Here is a 19056-nt window from a genome sequence, read left to right as displayed (position 1 = left end):
TGTGTAAAATAAATAACCTACAATGGCTATTGTTATTTCACAAAGTATTGCAGCAAATATTCACCTTGTTACTGGGTCATTTTCCACCAAAACCCAAATCAGTAATTTCAACATCATAGAGCAAAAGAGCATCACACACACACACACACACACACACACACACACATCCAGGTGCAGGCCGCGCTCTCTCTCTCTCTCTCTCTCTCTCTCTCTCTCTCTCTCTCTCTCTCTCTCTCTCTCTCTCTCTCTCTCTCTCTCGTGCATTAGAAGCTGCCGCATATTAGGCTATATTTCATTTTTAGTTTGCTCACGGAGGAAGCTACATGCTCTTCTTCCCCTGACCGCGGGACTTAAAGCCTGCAGATTGCCGGCAGTGGGAAGACCGAACATCCCAAGTCTGCATGAAGTTCAAGAAGTCTCCCTGATAGTGGCTTCCCGATGGCCACGAGTCAGATAAAATACTGCTGATGTTAGACTATGCAAGTTAGCGTTTTTTTGTTTTCAATTGGCAATGCGAGCAGAGAACGATAATGACTCGTGCGGCATGTGTGGAATAGGCTTAAATAGATTGCGCGAGCCCACTTCGTATGCCCTGCAAAAGTCCCAGGAAAAATAGTTAGACAGGGGTATGCAGACTGGACGATAGAAAGGACATGCACATACAAATATTTAAACACTAATGTTGTTTTGTTTGTCGGGGGTGTCGAGGCTCGATAAGCATGACCTGGAAAGAGTTTTTGGAACTTAGGAAGACGCTGAAGACGCACGGAAAGGCTGTCGACTTCCTTGGGTCTTTTAGCGTTGCTCTCGACGAGAACAAGTTTCAAATCTCAACAGTTTAAAACTCCTTAGCGATCGCCCATCCATTGATTCTTTTCAAAACTAGACTACAGTAGCCGTGCCTCTGTTACTTTAGACAGGCCAACTTTCCCCCTGCTGGCGCGCGCTCCCGCGCTGACTGATTTAAATTAATTCACAAATCCGACCTTCATGATTTGCTTGCTGCCTACTCATATGGTTAAACAACAAATATAGCAAACATTACAAAAAAGAACAGACAACGAACGCCCGGGCTAAGACAGCCTAAGTGAAAAGGAGAATAGTGGAAGCTCGAGGAGGTTTAGAATGACAGTATCATAGGAGGATTGGCGCGACTGTCATTACCTACTGCAGAAACACATGTCTTAGTCATGGATAAGAGGGTTGTTGAACATGTTTCAAAATGAACACTTCTCTCAACGTCGGCTATTTTTTTCTCTTTCTCTCTGGGAATGTTTTAGGACCTAAACTCAACTTAAATGGACTCACTGAACTACTAGGCTACAGAACTACTGACTGAGCCGCGCCATGCATTGGCTGCCAGCAGATACAAGCGAGGCAACACAGCGTGAGCGCGCAATCAGCTATGAAGTTCAAGACACTTAGGCCTATATTACAATTACAAATTACAAATTATTTATAAATAATTATATATTTTTAATGTCCATTCGTCCATGACTTGTAAATTTCGTCTCGTCTTAGTCTCCTTGACGAAAATATTTTTTTATTTTCGTCATATTTTGATTTGCTTGAGGCAATTTTTAGTGCGTCATCGTCTCGTCATCGTCAAGGGAAAAAGGGGCGTTGACGAAATATTTTCGTCATCGTCGTGGTTGACGAAATTAACACTGGTGAGTACTCAGAATTTACTTGTGGTATATTTGTTAAAAAGGTAACACTTGTGAATGGACAGTGTGAATTCTGGAAATAAACAACTAAAAATATTACACGGTGCACCTTTAAGTAAAAGATTGAGACTTGCTCATTACAATATTGGTGAGAGTGAGGTTATAACATAAACTCTGCGCAAAGGGGTTGATTCAGGACATGTTTAGTGTCTGACTTTTTTTTTTTTTTTTTTTTAAACAACACAAATGGTATCTAGGTGTTCTGATTCAAACAGGCATGTCAAAATTGGATTTGCCGGCCACCTTGTAAATAAACCGAGACAAAAGAAACAGACAAAGCGGGTTTTAGGATGATTTATTGCTCACAAATGTTTGCTTTGCGCATCAGTTTCCCTCTGTTTAACCAGTGGCTGTGAACAGCATTGTCCACCTGTCTTTGGAAACGTTTCCCACCACCGACTGACAGTGTTGCCAGATGTGTCTCATCAAATCCTGCCCAAAAGGTGGTCGAAATCCGCCTGGAGCCACTAAATTCCGCCCAAATTCAACAAATTGCATTGGTTTCTTTGGGCATAAAACTGCAGAAAAAACCCCAAATGGCCATTTTTTCCTGTTTTTACCCGCAGACGGCTATCCCAAGCAGCCCAATTGGGCCGGTAACTGCCCAATCTGGCAACACTGCCGACTGAAAGCAGGGTTGTCATTCTGCATAATGGATTAACTCTTTAGCGGACACAGCACAATGTCCTTGTCAAAGGAGAGAGAAAGCCTTTCAGCAGACACAGATCTGACATGGCTTTATTCTTACACCGGACTCTCTTCTGGATAATGTCTTTTTTTCCCTTCCCGTCCATCAGTGTCTCCATGTACTTTGCGTCACATGAGGGGTGTGTGTGGGCGTGTGTGTGTGTGTGTGTGTGTGTGTGTGTGTGTGTGTGTGTGTGTGTGTGTGTGTGTGTGTGTGTGTGTGTGTGCATGCGTGCGTGCGTGCGTGTGTGTGTGTGTGTATGAGTGCATGAATGTGTGCGTGGGTGCGTGCGTGCGTGCGTGCGTGTGTGTGTGTGTGTCCATGTGTCTGTGCGTGCATGTGGATAAGGTAACATGATACTGATGCAACAGGCCCATCTCTATAAACCCCCACAATCAGCATCATTTTAAACATCCGTTCCAGAGGCCCTTCACTGTACTATACAGACGGCTGAGATTCTGTCTTGAGTCTTGATTCTACTCCAGACAATGTGGTGTTTTGTCACAGAACACAAAGCATGGTGCAATTAAAAGGTCACCCCCTGCCCCTTCCAAATATGCCCCCCCCTTCCAAATATGCCCCCCCCCTCCCATTATGTGCGCGAGTCAGTGGTCACGGTTAATGGAATGTCACTGTACAATGTATGGATCTTGGTTACATAAGGAGGCACTGGGGCGTGAAATGAATTTGTTATTGTCTCACAATGAAAGAGTTATGTAATTCGGCACAGCAGCATGTGTTAGAAATGAAATGGTTTATATAGCCTATATTCTTCTGGCTTGCCCTCTTTGCTGAGGTTGTCCTATATTTACAAACAAATACATTGAGACTGCGTGTGACTTATACGTACAGTATATTGCACAACTGCGTTCCCTCTCTCACTCCTAATTCCACATTCATGCAAATTACAACATGTTCATATTCACAAGTTGAAGGCAATGTTGGCAGATTTCTGCAGCCTTTAGTCAGAAAAAAATAAAGAACATTCCATCATGTCAAACATTGTAAACAAACTGCATGTTTGGAATGGCTAGTGTCATGGGGCCTATAAAGTAAAATACTCCTGAACCAGCTTTGTAGTATAGACTCATGGTCACCATGTCATCCCCCTCTGAGATGTGCCTTGAAGCACCACAAAAACATTTTTCAGCCTGGAAATGTTTCCATTTGTTTCGTTTCAGTGATTCATCAACTTGTTACAGGCTTTTGCACCCGTCCATGGATGACCTCTATACATGGGTTTTAATTTTTTTCCCTGCTGGCTGCGCCAACCTAGCTGCGCACAACTCAACCATGTTGGAAGCCGCTGTCGATCAAAAAATTAGCTGACGTGGCTGGCTGCCAGTGTCTTGCCCCTCCTCATAACATCATGTTTATAAACACTGTGATACCATGTGTGCATTCCAATATGTGGCCTTGCATCCTCCACTTGTGCTTGTGGCCTCGCCCCGCCTCCTGACCCCTCCTCCGTGAAAGAAACAATTAAGTTTCCCCGCTGTCAGCCTAGCCAAAATAATTTTGGGGGAACTATTCCTCATTCACGGTCCAGTTTGCAAATCAGAAAATTACTTTACAATTGAGCTTTTGCAAGATATTGAACTATGCTGTTGTCAGTGATGTCATCATAACATATTACTTCCTGGTATGAGGCCACAAGCACAAGTGGAGGATGCAAGGTCACATATTGGAATGCAAACCATGTATAAACACCTTTGGAAGAGGGAGAGGTCTCTCTCTAGTTTGAAGGAGAGACCGCTCTGGTGGTTTCAACCAAAACGTAAAAACTAATTAGCATTGATTTAAATGGCACTGATGATACCGTACAGGCAGTCTGTTATCATTCTGGATTCTTAAAGTTTGTAGAGTATCGCGTGCTCTTATCCAGATAGTTTGTTGGTTTCTTGGGTTTGGGTGCTCTTTAGTCCAAGGTATTGTGAATCCAGGTTAAAAAATGAGAAAAAGTTATCTGACTAAGGCACTCCAATTAAAATGTCTTTATTAATTTGACAAGTCCTACATGGACATATTAAAAACAAGGCCCGCGCGTAGCGGCATGAGTGCCTTCTTTTAATTGGAGTGCCTTAGTCAGAGAATTTGTTCTCATTTTTGAACCATAATTCTGGATTCATTCAGTAAAGACGTCCTTGCCACATGTTATCCATTTCTAATCCAGTTAATTTGCTTAACTAAGGATGCAAATCATTGATGAATGTCATGTGAATGTTCAGGAGATAACCAGTGTTAAATGCATAGTCAGATCGCAGCACATTTTGAAGTGTTAATTCAACACATGATAGAGTTTAGGTCAACACCCATAGTCTTGGTCATACTCTCTGGGTTGAATTAACACTGAGAAATAGACTGTGAAGTAAGATTTTGGCAGGGTCGGGTCTGACTTTCCAAAACCAGGATTGACCTCTCTTGAACAGAGAGTTGGTCTTTCAATCTAAGGGTTGCAGGTTCGAATCCCCCCTGACCTCTCCCTACATCTCCATCCATGGCTGAAGTGCCCTTGAGCAAGGCACCTAACCCCACATTGCTCCAGGGCCTGCAACCAATACCCTGAAAAATAATAACTGTAAGTCGCTTTGAATAAAATGAAAGCGTCAGCTAAGTGCAATGTAATGTAATGTAATGTAATGTAATGTAATGTAATGTAATTTATGGAGTGTGGTGGAGGAACAAGCACTTAGGGCAGAGAGGAGCGTCTGCTGCAGAGGAGGTGCTTTGGTCGGTACCCTAGCGGTGAGTAGTAGGGGTAGGAGCAGTGGGAAGGAGGAGGGTGGCGAGAGGGAGACAGGCCAGGGAGGAGCAGGCGGGAGGAGGTGGCTGATGGGGGGGACGGGGAGTAGCTGACCAGCTCCCCAGAGCCCAGCTGCAGCTCACTACTGCTACTAGTGGTGGTGGAGGGGCTATTGCTGCTGCTGTTGGTCCCAGCATCACTGTCGTCGGACTCCCAGCCTGCTGGCTCCCCATCCTCCTCCTCTTCCTCCTCGTCTTCGTCCTCTAGATCCAACTCGGCCTCTGCATAATCAAGTTTCAGCTCCTGGATGCCCTCGTGGAGATCCATCAGCTGCCGGATGAGCACTTGGTCCTGGGAGCGCATCTCAATCTGTCAACACAGAAAAACACAAAAAACACATAAGGTGCTGTTTCAACGTAGCAGGATATTTTTTTAGCAGGGTGTTTTTTTTGTCCTGTTTAGGTGTAAACGCAACATGTGGATAAAAATAAATCCTCCATTGTAACAAATGCGTTTCACCCCCTTAAATAGGATATTTTGAAAGCCTGCTTTTTTATATCTGGATTTTAAATATCTGCTACGTGGAAACAAAAGGCCAAAACCAATGTAACCAGGAGAAAAAAATATGCACATATAAAAAATATCCTGCTACGTGGAAACAGCTCCCAAGATACAAAAAAATAAGTCACTACTGGGAATCTGCAAACGTATGATGAGTGTATTTCTGAAACTAGAAAAGTGAGGATGTGGACTTCATCTCGCTACTGCATTCCAATCTGTTCAGACACATAACACCAGTGTTGGGCAAGTTACTCAAAAACTGTAATGCTACTGATTACATATTACTGTCTTTTCAAAAGAATCCCTTACACTACAATATTACTTTAAAATGTAAGGCATTAAACTACGCATTACTTTAGTTACTTTCGCCAAAAGAACTGTAGGCCTAAATATGGAACTGGCCATTTATTACAGTGTTAATCAAGCTCATGAGTCATGACTTTTCACCTCCCATCCAGGAGGTGTTTTTGGCAGCATACAGACTAAAAACTACCAGGTTCAGGAATAGATTCTTTCTGACCCACCACACTGAATACCACTAAAATCCAGGTCATTGTAATGCAATTGTAACTTGAGTTATTTATTTAGCATTGTAACTAAGTAAATATTACTGTTCAGAATTGTGCCTCCTGGCCACAGTGACTGACAGTTTAGGCCCTTTCTCCTCTCTCTGGTCACTCTCACACCTCAACATTCAGCCCATCCCCCGTTGTTTGTGAGAGAGATGCTGCACCCCCCCCCCCTCCTCCACACCTTCTACTGCTCCCCCTGCTACTGACTTACAGACCCTTTCACTGACCTACAGACCTGGTACTTTTCCATCATGCACCAAGCATGTGGGTAGGCAGTGATTGGCCCAGCAACCAGACCTTCCGGCTCCAGAGGTAGGTCCTGGCCTACTGGGAACACCCCCTGGCTCGGCACCCTGCTGTGCAGCTGTGCATAGGGGATGCACTACAGGTCACTCTTCAGACCATCAGCACACAGGGACTCTAGCAGTCAACTTGGGATCCATCTCTCTCTATTCTCTGGACGTCTCAGGATCCCAGCGTCCATATGTACTCTTTGTTTCCGTGCGTCCATGAGAGATAAACCACGGCTCATGGTTCAAGGCCTTCAATCTTGTGTGTGTGACTTCTTGGGGATATCCATTTTTGTTCTGGCCGGACAACCTGTGTAGCTTACTGTATTCCTGGACCAGCCCTATTATACAGTCCTTTTTGTGTGTCATACTTGCACCATTTTTTACAAGGTCCTCCTCGCCGGATACATTATTCTACACAGTTAAGATGGCATCCCCCAATAGAAGTATCAGTCCCGATTCACCCACACACACTGCTGACCAGTCACACATGGGAGACAGCAGGCCCCGGGAGGTGACACACACGCCCCCTGCTGGACAGACCCAGACAGACGCGTCAGCAGCCATTCTACTCGCCCTCCAGCAGCTGCGAGAGGAGAATGTGCAGATTCATCGGGAGCTGCGTGAGGACAACAGACAGCTGCGAGAGGACAACCTGCACATCAGGCAGGAGGTGAGGGAGGACTGCAGGCAGATGCGTGAAGAGAACCGGCAGATGAGGGAGGAGAGTCGGCAGCTGCAGAGGGATGTGCAGTTCCTGATGCAGCAGTACCACTCCACTCCAACACGCTCACCAGCCAGAGACCGTCAGGCGCCTGCAGCCACACCGGGAGCCCACTCACCTAGTGGACCACTCACCTCACAAACCCTGCAGCAGGACAGACGACACAGCCCTGCGCATCTAGTGAGTGCCACCCGCCGTGGCAGAGCCAGAGCCACAGGTCCAAGACCAGCCACCTCTGCCTCGGCCACACGTCGCCACCACTGCAGCAGATGCAGTGACGTCTACCTCACGCCCACGAGTAGCTCCTCGTCACACATCACCACTGGTTGCTGAACTGACAGAGCGTATGAGGAGCATGAACCGGACACGGGGTCAGCTGGCCTTCTCATCCTCCTCCTCAGTGGACACACCACAGTATGCGGCGCCATACAGTCCACGGCGCTCTTCAGCTGCAGCAGACCAGGGTGGGAGAGTCCCGGACCAGTTCGTCCTGCCACCAGTTCCACGCCGGCTGCAGTCTCTGCCCCATCAGGAGACTACCTACCGCGGCCCCAAGATGAAGATCCCACTCTTCACCGAGGACGACCCGCGGCAGTTTCACCGAATGCAGCTGGCGCTGGACAACGTCTTGCCATCTGACGCGACGGAACGCTTCAAGTACCAGGTGTTGCTGGACCACCTGAAGTTTGAGGAAGCTGTCCTGGTAGCAGACGCATACTGTCACAGTGGCTCTCCATACACAGACACCATGGCAGCCCTCACCAAGCTCTTCGGCCAGCCCCGCAAGTTGGCACTCAGGCAGATCAACCTGCTACTGGCTGAGCCCCCCGTCGAGAGTGGTGACCAAAGAGGCTTCCGTCACTTCGCCCTGAAGGTCCAGTCGTTGGTGGGGATGCTGGACAAGATGGGGACTCAGGAGCAACTGGAGCTACAGACCGGCTCCCACGTCTCACGCCTGCTGCCCAAGCTGCCGCATGAGCTGCGCACTGCTTTCCAGCGGCACATTGACCCTGCCCGTGTGCCTGTCCCCACGCTACGGGACTTCGCTGACTGGCTGGAGCATGAAGTCAGTGTGCAGATGGACGACACCATCGACCCGCCGCAAGTGGCAGCTGCAGCAGCAACCCAGCCGGACCCGCAGCGGAGCACCGGAGGGAAGCAGACGTCAGCCATGCAGCCTACCACAGTCCTGCTGGTAGACCCCCCATCAAATCCAGCTCCAGCTCCACCTCAGAGGAAAGAACAGCCCAAGAAGTTCTGCCCATTCTGCAACAGCAAGGAGCACTATTTCAACCAGTGCACTGCATTTAAGAAAATGTCCCTTGAACTGTGTGCAGAGTGGGTGAAGGCCGGCAATAAGTGCTGGAGGTGTGGACGCGGCCACCAGGCAGCCCAGTGCTACCTCAAGGCACGTTGCGCGAAGTGCGACCGCCGGCACCTGGAGATCCTGCACGAGGTCAACTACTACAACAAGCCAGAGCCAGCTGCCCCGTCTTCAGCCATCCAGCCCGCCACCTACTACCTGGACCCAGCGAGGAGAGGCAGTAGCGTGCTGCTGAAGATGGTGAAGGTGCACCTGCATCACCGGGGCAAGAGGATGGAGCATACGCCATCCTCGACGACGGCTCTGAGCGCACCATGCTCCTTCACCAAGCAGCGCAGCAGCTCGGCTTGCAGGGACCGAGTGAGGACCTGGCCCTCCACACCATCCGCCAGGACGTCAGAACAGTGCCTGGGAGGTCTGTATCCTTCTCTGTGTCATCAGCCAGCCACCCAGAGAAGAGATACAAGATCCAGCGGGCCTTCACTTCGCCAGAACTCAGACTGTCCCCTCAATCACATCCTGTTGAGGCTCTGAAAAGGACCTACAGTCACCTCAGAGGTCTGCCTCTTCAGACATTCACACAAGTCCAGCCACTCCTCCTCATCGGCTCGGACTACCCAGACCTCCTCATGCCCATCCAGCCAGTGCACGTAGGTCCCACAGGTGCACCTATAGCACTGAAGTCGCGGCTTGGATGGACACTTCAAGGCCCTGCCAAGGCCGTTCAGCACCACTCCTCCACTTCCTCCAGCCTGTGCATAGGAGCACAGGCACCTGCTAGCCGTCAGCATTCTGCCAAACGCCAGCACAGCACCTCAGTCAGGCTGGCACAGGCAGCGGCTAGCAGTCATCGATCACAGCGACCAGAGGCCCACACCCGTCAGGCAGTCAGTTCTGCCAGCAGCCCAGCTGACAGCCCCAACTGGCGCCTCCCTCTGTGTCAGCTTCACCGTCCATCCTCATCTCAGGTTGTGCGTCAGGTCAGCACCTCCGGTGGCATGAAGGGGCCACAGCGCACACCCATCAGAGCCCGTCACGGGGCGGCCACCATCAGTGCCGCCATCCAGAGACAGTCATCACGCCTTCGCGTCAAGTCAGCAGTTCCACACAGCCGTGTGGAAGGGAAGCAGCATCAGCAGCATCACTTCACTCCAGCATCGGAGCCTCGTCGGCCCAGTCACCGTGGGCAGATGGGGCGGCCTAGACACTGGACTCCTGGTTCCACTCATCACCCACCAACCGCAGTCATGCCAGGAGCTGTTGGTAGGTGACAGCACAGACTGGGTCTCTGACCTGACCAAGCACTGTCTGTCGTCTGAACCATCAGCATACCATCGACATCTCTTCGGTACCCAACTTCCACCACAACATCATATTTCAACTTTGTTCCACAAAGTTGGGGGCGGCTGTTCAGAATTGTGCCTCCTGGCCACAGTGACTGACAGTTTAGGCCCTTTCTCCTCTCTCTGGTCACTCTCACACCTCAACACTCAGCCCATCCCCCGTTGTTTGTGAGAGAGATGCTGCACTCCCCCCCCCTTCCCACCTTCTACTGCTCCCCCTGCTACTGACTTACAGACCCTTTCACTGACCTACAGACCTGGTACTTTTCCATCATGCACCAAGCATGTGGGTAGGCAGTGATTGGCCCAGCAACCAGACCTTCCGGCTCCAGAGGTAGGTCCTGGCCTACTGGGAACACCCCCTGGCTCGGCACCCTGCTGTGCAGCTGTGCATAGGGGCTGCAAGACAGGTCACTCTTCAGACCATCAGCTCACAGGGACTCTAGCTTGGTATCCATCTCCCTCTATTCTCTGGACGTCTCAGGATCCCAGCGTCCATATGTACTCTTTGTTTCCGTGCGTCCATGAGAGATAAACCACGGTTTCACGGTTCATGGTTCAAGGCCTTCAAACTTGTGTGTGTGTGACTTCTTGGGGAGACCCATTTTTGTTCTGGCCAGACAACCTGTGTAGCTTACTGTATTCCTGGACCAGCCCTATTATACAGTCCTTTTTGTGTGTCATACTTGCACCATTTTTTACAATTACAGATTTGTTGCCATGTAATGCCTTACATTACTGCATTACAGCAAAAAGTAATGCATCACAGTAATGAATTACTTTTGTAATGCATTACCTCCCAACACTGATTACTGATTACATGTTACTGTCAAAATAATCCCTAACACTACAATATTACTAAATTGTAAGGCATTATACTACTTTTGCATTACTTTAGTTACTTGCACTAAAAGAACTGTCAGCCTAAATATGCATCTGATAATTTATTACAGTGTAAATCAAGCTCATGGGTCATGACTATTTCACCTCCCATCCAGAAGGTGTTTTTGGCCGATTGCATACTAAAAACGCCCAGGTTCAGGAGTAGCTTCTTTCTGACCCACCTCACTGAATATCACTAAAGTCCAGGGCATTGTAATGCATTGTTTGTTTAACTTAAGTTATTTAGCATTGTAACTAAGTAAATATTTGAGATTTTTGCCCTGTAATGTCTTACAGTACTGCATTACAGCAAAAAGTAATGCATTACAGTAATTCATTACTTTTGTAATGCTTTACCGCCCAACACTCCATAACACAATGGAGTGGAGCCAAAGACCTACATGGCCCCACACACACACACAGAGTAAAACAAGGCCGACAGGCGGACAACAGATGCGTCCCTCTATGCCAGTTCCAACTATGCCATTTTCCCCCCAAACGCCCCCCTGGCCTCCTCTGTCAACGCCCCCCGAGGATGTACTTTTTGTTTATTGGTCATCATGGACACTCCAAATATTGTGGCAGGCAGCAAGGCAGCAAAATGGCGAGACATGGCTTTATTTTTTGCAGTTTAGGGTATAATAAGCTTGTCATCATTCTTGGATTTGGAAAAGAACCATAGGCTATGATTTGAAATTTCACATAGCCTAGATGAAGTAAGCTACATTACAAATTACCAGACATTTATTAGGCCTAACAACCTTTAGTATCACGCCATTTCAGCATTATGTGCATGTGGGAAAGAATCTAAACATCGACAAATAACAAATAAATAAATAAAACCGTTTGCGTGAATCATGCGCTTATGGGTTCACCCTTTAGGTGAATTGAAACTCAATTACCCAGAATGCTGCACGTGAGCTCTCTACCCGGGTGATTCTGGAAAACAAACATGGCGGCAACTCGCTTTACTACCTTAATAATGTGTTAATCCGACGCTAGATTTCTTAACTGATGAAAATCGAAGGCAGAAATCAACATTGTAGTGTCTAAATATGAGGTCGATTGGTCTATTTGTGGCGTACATCACGATCGGCTGAGTTGTTGGCCTCACGTTTGTCAGTTAGCCTGTGGCTAGGCTACTTTTCGCCAACGTTAGCATCCGGTTTAGTATAGAAAGGCTATGCTTGCACGCATTCGCTCCGGTCCAAAATGGCAAGTCTGCCGCCTTGTGGCCACAGGAAGGAACAATTGAAGGAATGCGTTTCAGACACAATTGAAGGCGGACGGACGGACGGACGGACAGACAGACCCTCTTATAGAGATGCTGGGACGCATCTAAAAATGCAATTGTGTAATGCAAACTGCAAAAGTAGGCTATCAGTTCAATACTTTGAGAGTGGAATTAACATCCTCTAGATGCTGTGTGGTTCCAAAGTAGGCCTGCTCATGTGTGTTGAATTATGTGGTCACTACTGTGAATCTACCGAACAAACATGGTGATTGTATATGAACTAGACAAGTGAGGATGAGTACTGTGCTTAATCTGGCTATTGCATATTAAATGTGAATGTGCATGTGAATACAGACAAAAACATACAACAGCTGAATGCACAAGGACACACCATAACATCTGTGAGCAATGAGACAACAAGACAGGTGCAGAAAAACAAAAAACAACAAAGAAAACAAAAGATTAATCTGTTTACAGTTAACAACCCCCCAATCTTTTTAACGGACCAGGACAGTGCTCCAGGGGTGCCGGCGGGGCCAGACTGGACAGTTGTCCCGGGCCAAGGGAGAGAGGGGGCCCAAAATCGGGTCCTCATTTACATTGCATGTGTTGGGCTGGGGGGCCCTTTCAGACAACTTTGTCCTGGGCCCAGCCAAACCATTGTCAGGCGGTCGGAAAGCCTCATTCATATGCAAAACTTTTTTTCCCTTTACATTCTTCCCTTTTTACTGCAGCTGAGGCAGTCTAATTGCCTCTTTTGTAAGAATATAATATCCTGAATAAAAAGAGAACGCGCTGTACTGAGTGGAGTGAGTCTCTCTGAGGCAAGGCGGAGGACTGTTAGTGTAAAAATGGCAATGAAGGTAGATCTGAAACTCTGCTACTGGCGTGGCGTGCAGCACAGACATTTTAGGGGGCAGGTGCTGGGGGAAATGATGCTGGGAACTTCTGGCTGCCTTATAGACTGCACTGTGTGTGTGTGTGTGTGTGTGTGTGTGTGTGTGTGTGCGTGTGCGTGTGCGTGTGCGTGTGCGTGTGTGTGTGTGTCTGTGTGTGTGTGTGTGTGTGTGTGTGTGTGTGTGTGTGTGTGTGTGTGTGTGTGTGTGTGTGTGTGTGTGTGTGTGTGTGTGTGTGTGGGTGGTTGATTTTTGTCAATGTCTTTTACTATATGTCTTTTATGTTTAGTTTAGTTTTAACTGCACATTGAAGAAAGCACAATTCCAGACTTCTGTGCTAACCCTGTTACATAGATATTTGACAATTAAGTACACTTGACTTGACTTGACTTGACAAGACAATTATATAAGGAGTGTATCGAGGCATTATTGCTACTCACTTTCAATCGCCAAGCATTTCTACATGATCATGTCAACAAAGACTACTGTGGAGACAAACAAGCAACATAAAATAACTTTCAAAAAGGGCCCCCTTATGTCCAGGGGGGCAAAGGGGCAGGTGCTTTAGCACCACCACATCCCTATCTGTACACGCCTATGAACTCCCCCTCTTTATTTCAGATTCCAATTAGTATGCATCAAATCCAGGAGGGAGAAAAGAATTCAAGTCTCTTTTTTTAAAGGACCAAGCCTGTTTTACAGTTGAGGAGATTACAATAGCTGTGTGTATGTAAATTTTGTGTGATGTGCTTTTGTCTCGAGCTGGACTTCCCTGGACAACCATCGGTAAGTACCACGGAACAAACCAAACGCACCCTTCATCTCCTCCTCCCTGTGTGCGTGTGCGTGTGCGTGTGTGTGTGTGTGTGTGTGTGTGTGTGTGTGTGTGTGTGTGTGTGTGTGTGTGTGTGTGTGTGTGTGTGTGTGTGTGTGTGTGTGTGTGTGTGTGTGTGTGCGCGCGCGTGCATGCGTGTGTGTGTGTGTGTGTGTGTGTGTGTGCAAAAGAGAAAAAAAGGAAAAACACCACAAGAAGAAAGGCTTTTGCATATTTGTGTCTGCATGAAGGGAATTCAGACCCACTTAAAATTCATCAACTACACACCACCTATGAGCTTTAGTCACTCAAAAGTTGTATTTTTCTGGCCTGTGCATACACAAAGCTCTAGCATAAGTCCGGACAATGAGAATAAGTGAAAGACAGTGAAAGTGAAAGCCCATTGGGAAACTCCAACTCCCATTGTCATTGTGACACAGCATTCCACAGCACACAATAACCAAGGAAAATAAAAAGAACTGCTCAATATTTTTTTTTAAAGAAATACAATCTCATTGAAAGTCGACTTCAACAGTAGTTCATGACAAGATAGAAATAAAATGGCTAAGATGGCAAGGTTTAAGAGAGGACGATAAAGAACCATCACGGTCACTCAAATTTCTAATGGGAACTTGTAACGAATGCTGCGTGGGCGGGAAAACCAATCTCTACTGTGTAGCTGTGACATGCATTACGTGCCTTTAGGTCAATGTGTCGGGAAGCTGACAAAAACGCAGACAGGAGTCGCAAAGTAAAAAAAGTTATTGGTCTCGCAATAGCTTGTTTATTATACCCCCTGAAAGCAGTTGTGGTTGCACGCGCACACACACACACACACACACACACACGGACACGTTTATCTTTGCCTCCATTTCTATGTATGGTTTCTCATCACCATGACAAAAAGGCTAAACCATGCTAAACATAATCAATAATTTGCACATCAGAGGTTGAGAAAACAAGTGTGAGATATCTGGGTGCAGAGAGATATCTTTATCAATCAGCACATAGCGTCATTCTCTGTTTAACTGTCTCAAGGTATCCCCACCTCAATTTTCGTGTTATCTCACTGGTGACTTGTGCAGATAAGTATGAAGCGTTGTGACTTGGTTCAATATTATTCCGTTGGTTAGTTTGATCTTTGACTCACTGGCCAGCACAAACACTTCCAGCTCCTCACGACAGAAAGCAATAACAGGAATTCTTGTGGGGTTTTTTCTATTGCCTATTGAAATCTGCATCAATATCAGATACCATACTGCTCTGGACTAAGACTGGAAACAACATTGGGCTGTGTTAAATAGACAACAAAATATTCACCCATGCACATATGAACATACTGTATCTCACACATATACATGTCTCACTGGGACAAACAAAAACACACGTTCACTCCTTTAATGTAACATCATATGTTATAATAGACTATTAAAGCTCCACAGGAAAATCATTTCTTAAAAAGGTTTAAACATAAGGTAGCTGGTAACAAATACACTATGCATTTGTTTGCACAAATACTGCACTAATGCAAATCTTAATCTTATTTTTCATGTCTGTAGTAGGCCAACATTCCACAACATTTCACAAGTTAAACAGGTGGAAGGTACAGGAGACAGGAGTAAAAAAAATGCAGTGTTGCAACACTTGAATACTTGTGTTGAATTAACATTGCATATTTTTTAAAGTTTGTAGTGTCTTTTGTGTAGAATTGAGTCAGAACCCAGGTAGCAAAGTTTATCTTGCCCATTGTTGGCCCGATATTTTTTTTTGCGAGTGCTGACAGTTGGCCCAATTCTGGCTTTGTCCGCGGCCCAACAATGGCCCTATTACCGTATGCCGACAGTTATTTTCAGTGTCGGCCGAGTGTTGGCTCAGTTACTGCATGAAGTGACAGCTATTTTCAGTGTTCTATGAAGTGTTGGCTGAGTCACGGTAACCAGCGTTCCAGCCGAGCCGACACTCAGCAGACAGTGCCGACATTCAGCCAAAATTGGGTCGACTGTGCTTGCTACCTGGGAAGGGAACCCCTGGGTCACCAAACATTAGAGGCAAGAAAGCTCCAGCACACTGTCCACATTTGAAGCGTTCCTTTGAGGAGTACCATCACAAATATGTGATTGGAATTTTGCCCAAATTTTGAGTTCTCATTATGATGTCATAATGACTTTGCGAGATTTTTAACACAGACGTCTATGGGAGCTGTAGAGTGTTCCAGTAAAATTCTAGAAGAACCTTTAGAAATTCCTTACTCCTCAAAGGGTTAACAGCGACGTTAGTGCCGTGTAGCATCTACATGGGTGGTCTTACCAGCTCCTTCCGTAACCAGGCCAAGGCCGACTCGATGTCTAGCCGGTGGGTGGGGGGTGTCCCCATGGGTGGCAGACGGTCACCGCTGCCCCCTCTGGGCTCCTCTGTCACCAGACGAGAGCCGTTAGCGCTGCTGTCCGTGTCCATGTCCCGGCGACGAGGCAAAGGCACAGGTAGGGCCATGGCCGCCGTAGGCTCACAGGTGTCAAAGGTAGCCTCCCTGCAGGAGAAATCTCTCAGCCTTGTCAAGACCGCTTCCATTGTCGGCGAAGAAGACAAAATCTTGTTTTTTTCACCTGTTTTACCACTTCTTTAGTAATTCGTTACTACTTAAATCCTTTTGTTGTCGACGGATTGGCTTTTTTTTAGGCTTGTCCAGTCCAGCTGTGTGTGATTGGATGTCAGTTCAGTTTGTGTGTGTGTGTGTTTGTGTTTGAGTTTGTGTGTGCTGTCAGCTGTAGCGAGATACAGCTTTGTCCTGTTACAGGGCTCCTGTCCTGTCCTATCCTATCCTATCCTGTCCTGTGCTATCCTGCCTGGCTATCTTCCCCAACTGAACTGAACTCACCACTCCTCGGCTCAGCCCCTCAGACCCCCTCCTCATCCACTGGAATTTGGACAGCACCACAATCTAAAATTTAAGGAGACACCCTTCATCTCCTCCTCCCTGTGTGTGTGCGTGTGTGTGTGTGTGTGTGTGTGTGCGCGTGCGTGCGTGTGCGCCCGTGCGTGTGTGTGCGTGCGCGCGTGCATGCGTGTGTGTGTGTGCGTGCGTGTGTACGTGTGTGTGTGCGCGCGTGTGTGTGTGTGTGTGTGCGTGCGTGCGTGCGTGTGTGTGTGTGTGTCTGTGTGCGTGTGTGTGTGTGTACGCTACGTCAGTATGACGTAAGGCCTAGCCTACCTATTGTTTGCAACCAAGTGACCTATGCTTGTTTACCCCTTCAGGGGCCCTTTTTCTCGTCTTTTGGACAAACAGATGTCCCCTGAAGAGAAGGGGGGGGGGGGCAACAACGAGACATGAAGTTGCCACGGTGATTTCTGTTGTGTCCAGTTGGGTATGTCGGAATGTCCTTGGCTCTGCTGCTCTTATGACAGGCAGAATGATAATCCACACACAGTAGACGAGGAAGAAAGACGGATCACTCCTCTCATCAACAGAAGAGTGCAGTGGAGCAATCTTCTCTCTCTCTCTCTCTACTGATTCACACACATTCAATGACATACGCATTCATGTTCATGAGCACACTCTATCTCTTTCTCTCTCTCTCTCTCTCTCTTTCACACACACACACACACACACACACACACACACACACACACACACACACACACACACACACACACACACACACACACACACACACACACACACACACACACACACACACCACGATTCAAATTCAAATTGAAAGCAAAAGGAGAAAGCTGTAACTTCACCACAGTGCCTCTGTAACATTTCACAGTGTTAATTCAAAACTCACTAGGACGTGAATTTAACAATGACAGTGTTGGTCAAACGCCTGAAGTGTTGACTTCACACCCTGTTGCCAAATGCACTACTGTGCAGCCATGTGTGGCTAAGTGGGTGTGTAGGGCGGGTGGCAGGATTGCACATCTCAGGCCCGCTGCCCCTGGCAACCAGAGGAAGCCTACAGAGGGCAGGACAATAAATCTCCCATACTGGACTAGAATGGCCAGAGGCGGACTTTACATTAGGCAAACCTAGGCAATTACCTAGGGCCCCGACCAAATCTGCAGTCCATAGGGGCCCCCATGGGTGCCGCTAGGGGGGATAGGTGTTACAGATTTTAAGCTTTCATGGAGCCCAACATTTCTGACGGCGCCATGGGGGCCACTAACTGTCACACCAGCCCTTTTTATTTGTCACTTGTGTAAAGTAATCCAAGATATACGTACGTATATGAGACTAAACACAAAAATAGCACCCTCGCTCCTTCCATGCCAATTGGTGACGTGTTAAAAGAATGACTTTTGAGGGCCTCATGTGTATATTTCGCCTAGGGCCCCAAAGTGGCTAGATCCGCCCCTGAGAATCGTCCTTGGAGATCTTGGCACAGATCGGACTAGAGAGGATATATTTAAACTTGAATTAATATGCTGTATTTTTTTGTTTGTTTCTCTTTTGTTTGGGTCCAAACTGAAATAACAAGTGCATGGGCTGACTGGGAATGATGACATCACACATGTTGACCAGTTTGGTTTGGTTAATGTCGAGAGGTGACGTGAATTTAAGACGTGGAGCTGGCTTATGTACGTAGCAGGGATGGAAATAAGCACCCGTCCACCTGCCAATGACGGGTGAATTTGGCCTTTGGTGGGTGAAATACTGTAGGTCAACCCACCCTTCACCTTGACGGGTGAAATTTTTCTACAAGCGCACAGGTTATTGCTGAATTATACGCAACATCCAACATCAAAGAGTGAAACAAATTGGTAATGAAAAGAGCTATTGGCTGGCATCACAATAACTGAATTTATGACCTCTGAAACAAAAGTATTGATCAGGAAATTATCTTACCTGCCATTACAATGTTCGGAACAGTTGAATATGAACTGGTAAAAATTGTGACTGGTAAAAATTGTGAGTGAGTGGTAGATTTTAGAATCTACCTGCTACAGTGACGGGTGGGGAAAATGTTTAAGTTCCACTCCTGACATAGACAATAAATTCTCAATACTGGACTAGAACTTGGCACAGATGAATGCTATATTTAAACGTAATTTCCAGTGGTGGTGGTTTCTTTCTTTCTTTTTTTTGTTGCTTGGGTCCAAACTGCAACATCAAGTGACGTGACTAGCAGTGGTGTCATCCATGACCAGTTTGGTGTGGTTAATATGAAAGCGAAAGCCCAACTGGGAAACTCCAACTCCCGTTGTCATTGTGACACAGCACTCCACAGCACACAAGTGAACACTGCACACTGCACACA

At 47.0% G+C, this 19056-nt stretch overlaps 1 protein-coding gene across 1 annotated transcript; it reads right to left on the bottom strand.

Annotated features, from left to right (window-relative positions):
* Window positions 1-5104: 5104 nt before the first annotated feature.
* Window positions 5105-16366, bottom strand: LOC134436832 (uncharacterized). The gene is made up of 2 exons (XM_063186183.1): window positions 16106-16366; window positions 5105-5527 (listed from the first exon to the last, which is right to left on the bottom strand). Exons 1-2 carry the CDS (start codon window positions 16364-16366, stop codon window positions 5105-5107), a joined length of 684 nt encoding a protein of 227 aa, XP_063042253.1.
* Window positions 16367-19056: the final 2690 nt, after the last annotated feature.

This window comes from Engraulis encrasicolus, chromosome 20, assembly GCF_034702125.1.
Source record: "Engraulis encrasicolus isolate BLACKSEA-1 chromosome 20, IST_EnEncr_1.0, whole genome shotgun sequence".
NCBI lineage: Eukaryota > Metazoa > Chordata > Actinopteri > Clupeiformes > Engraulidae > Engraulis > Engraulis encrasicolus.
This window is presented reverse-complemented; position numbering and strand designations above follow the sequence as displayed.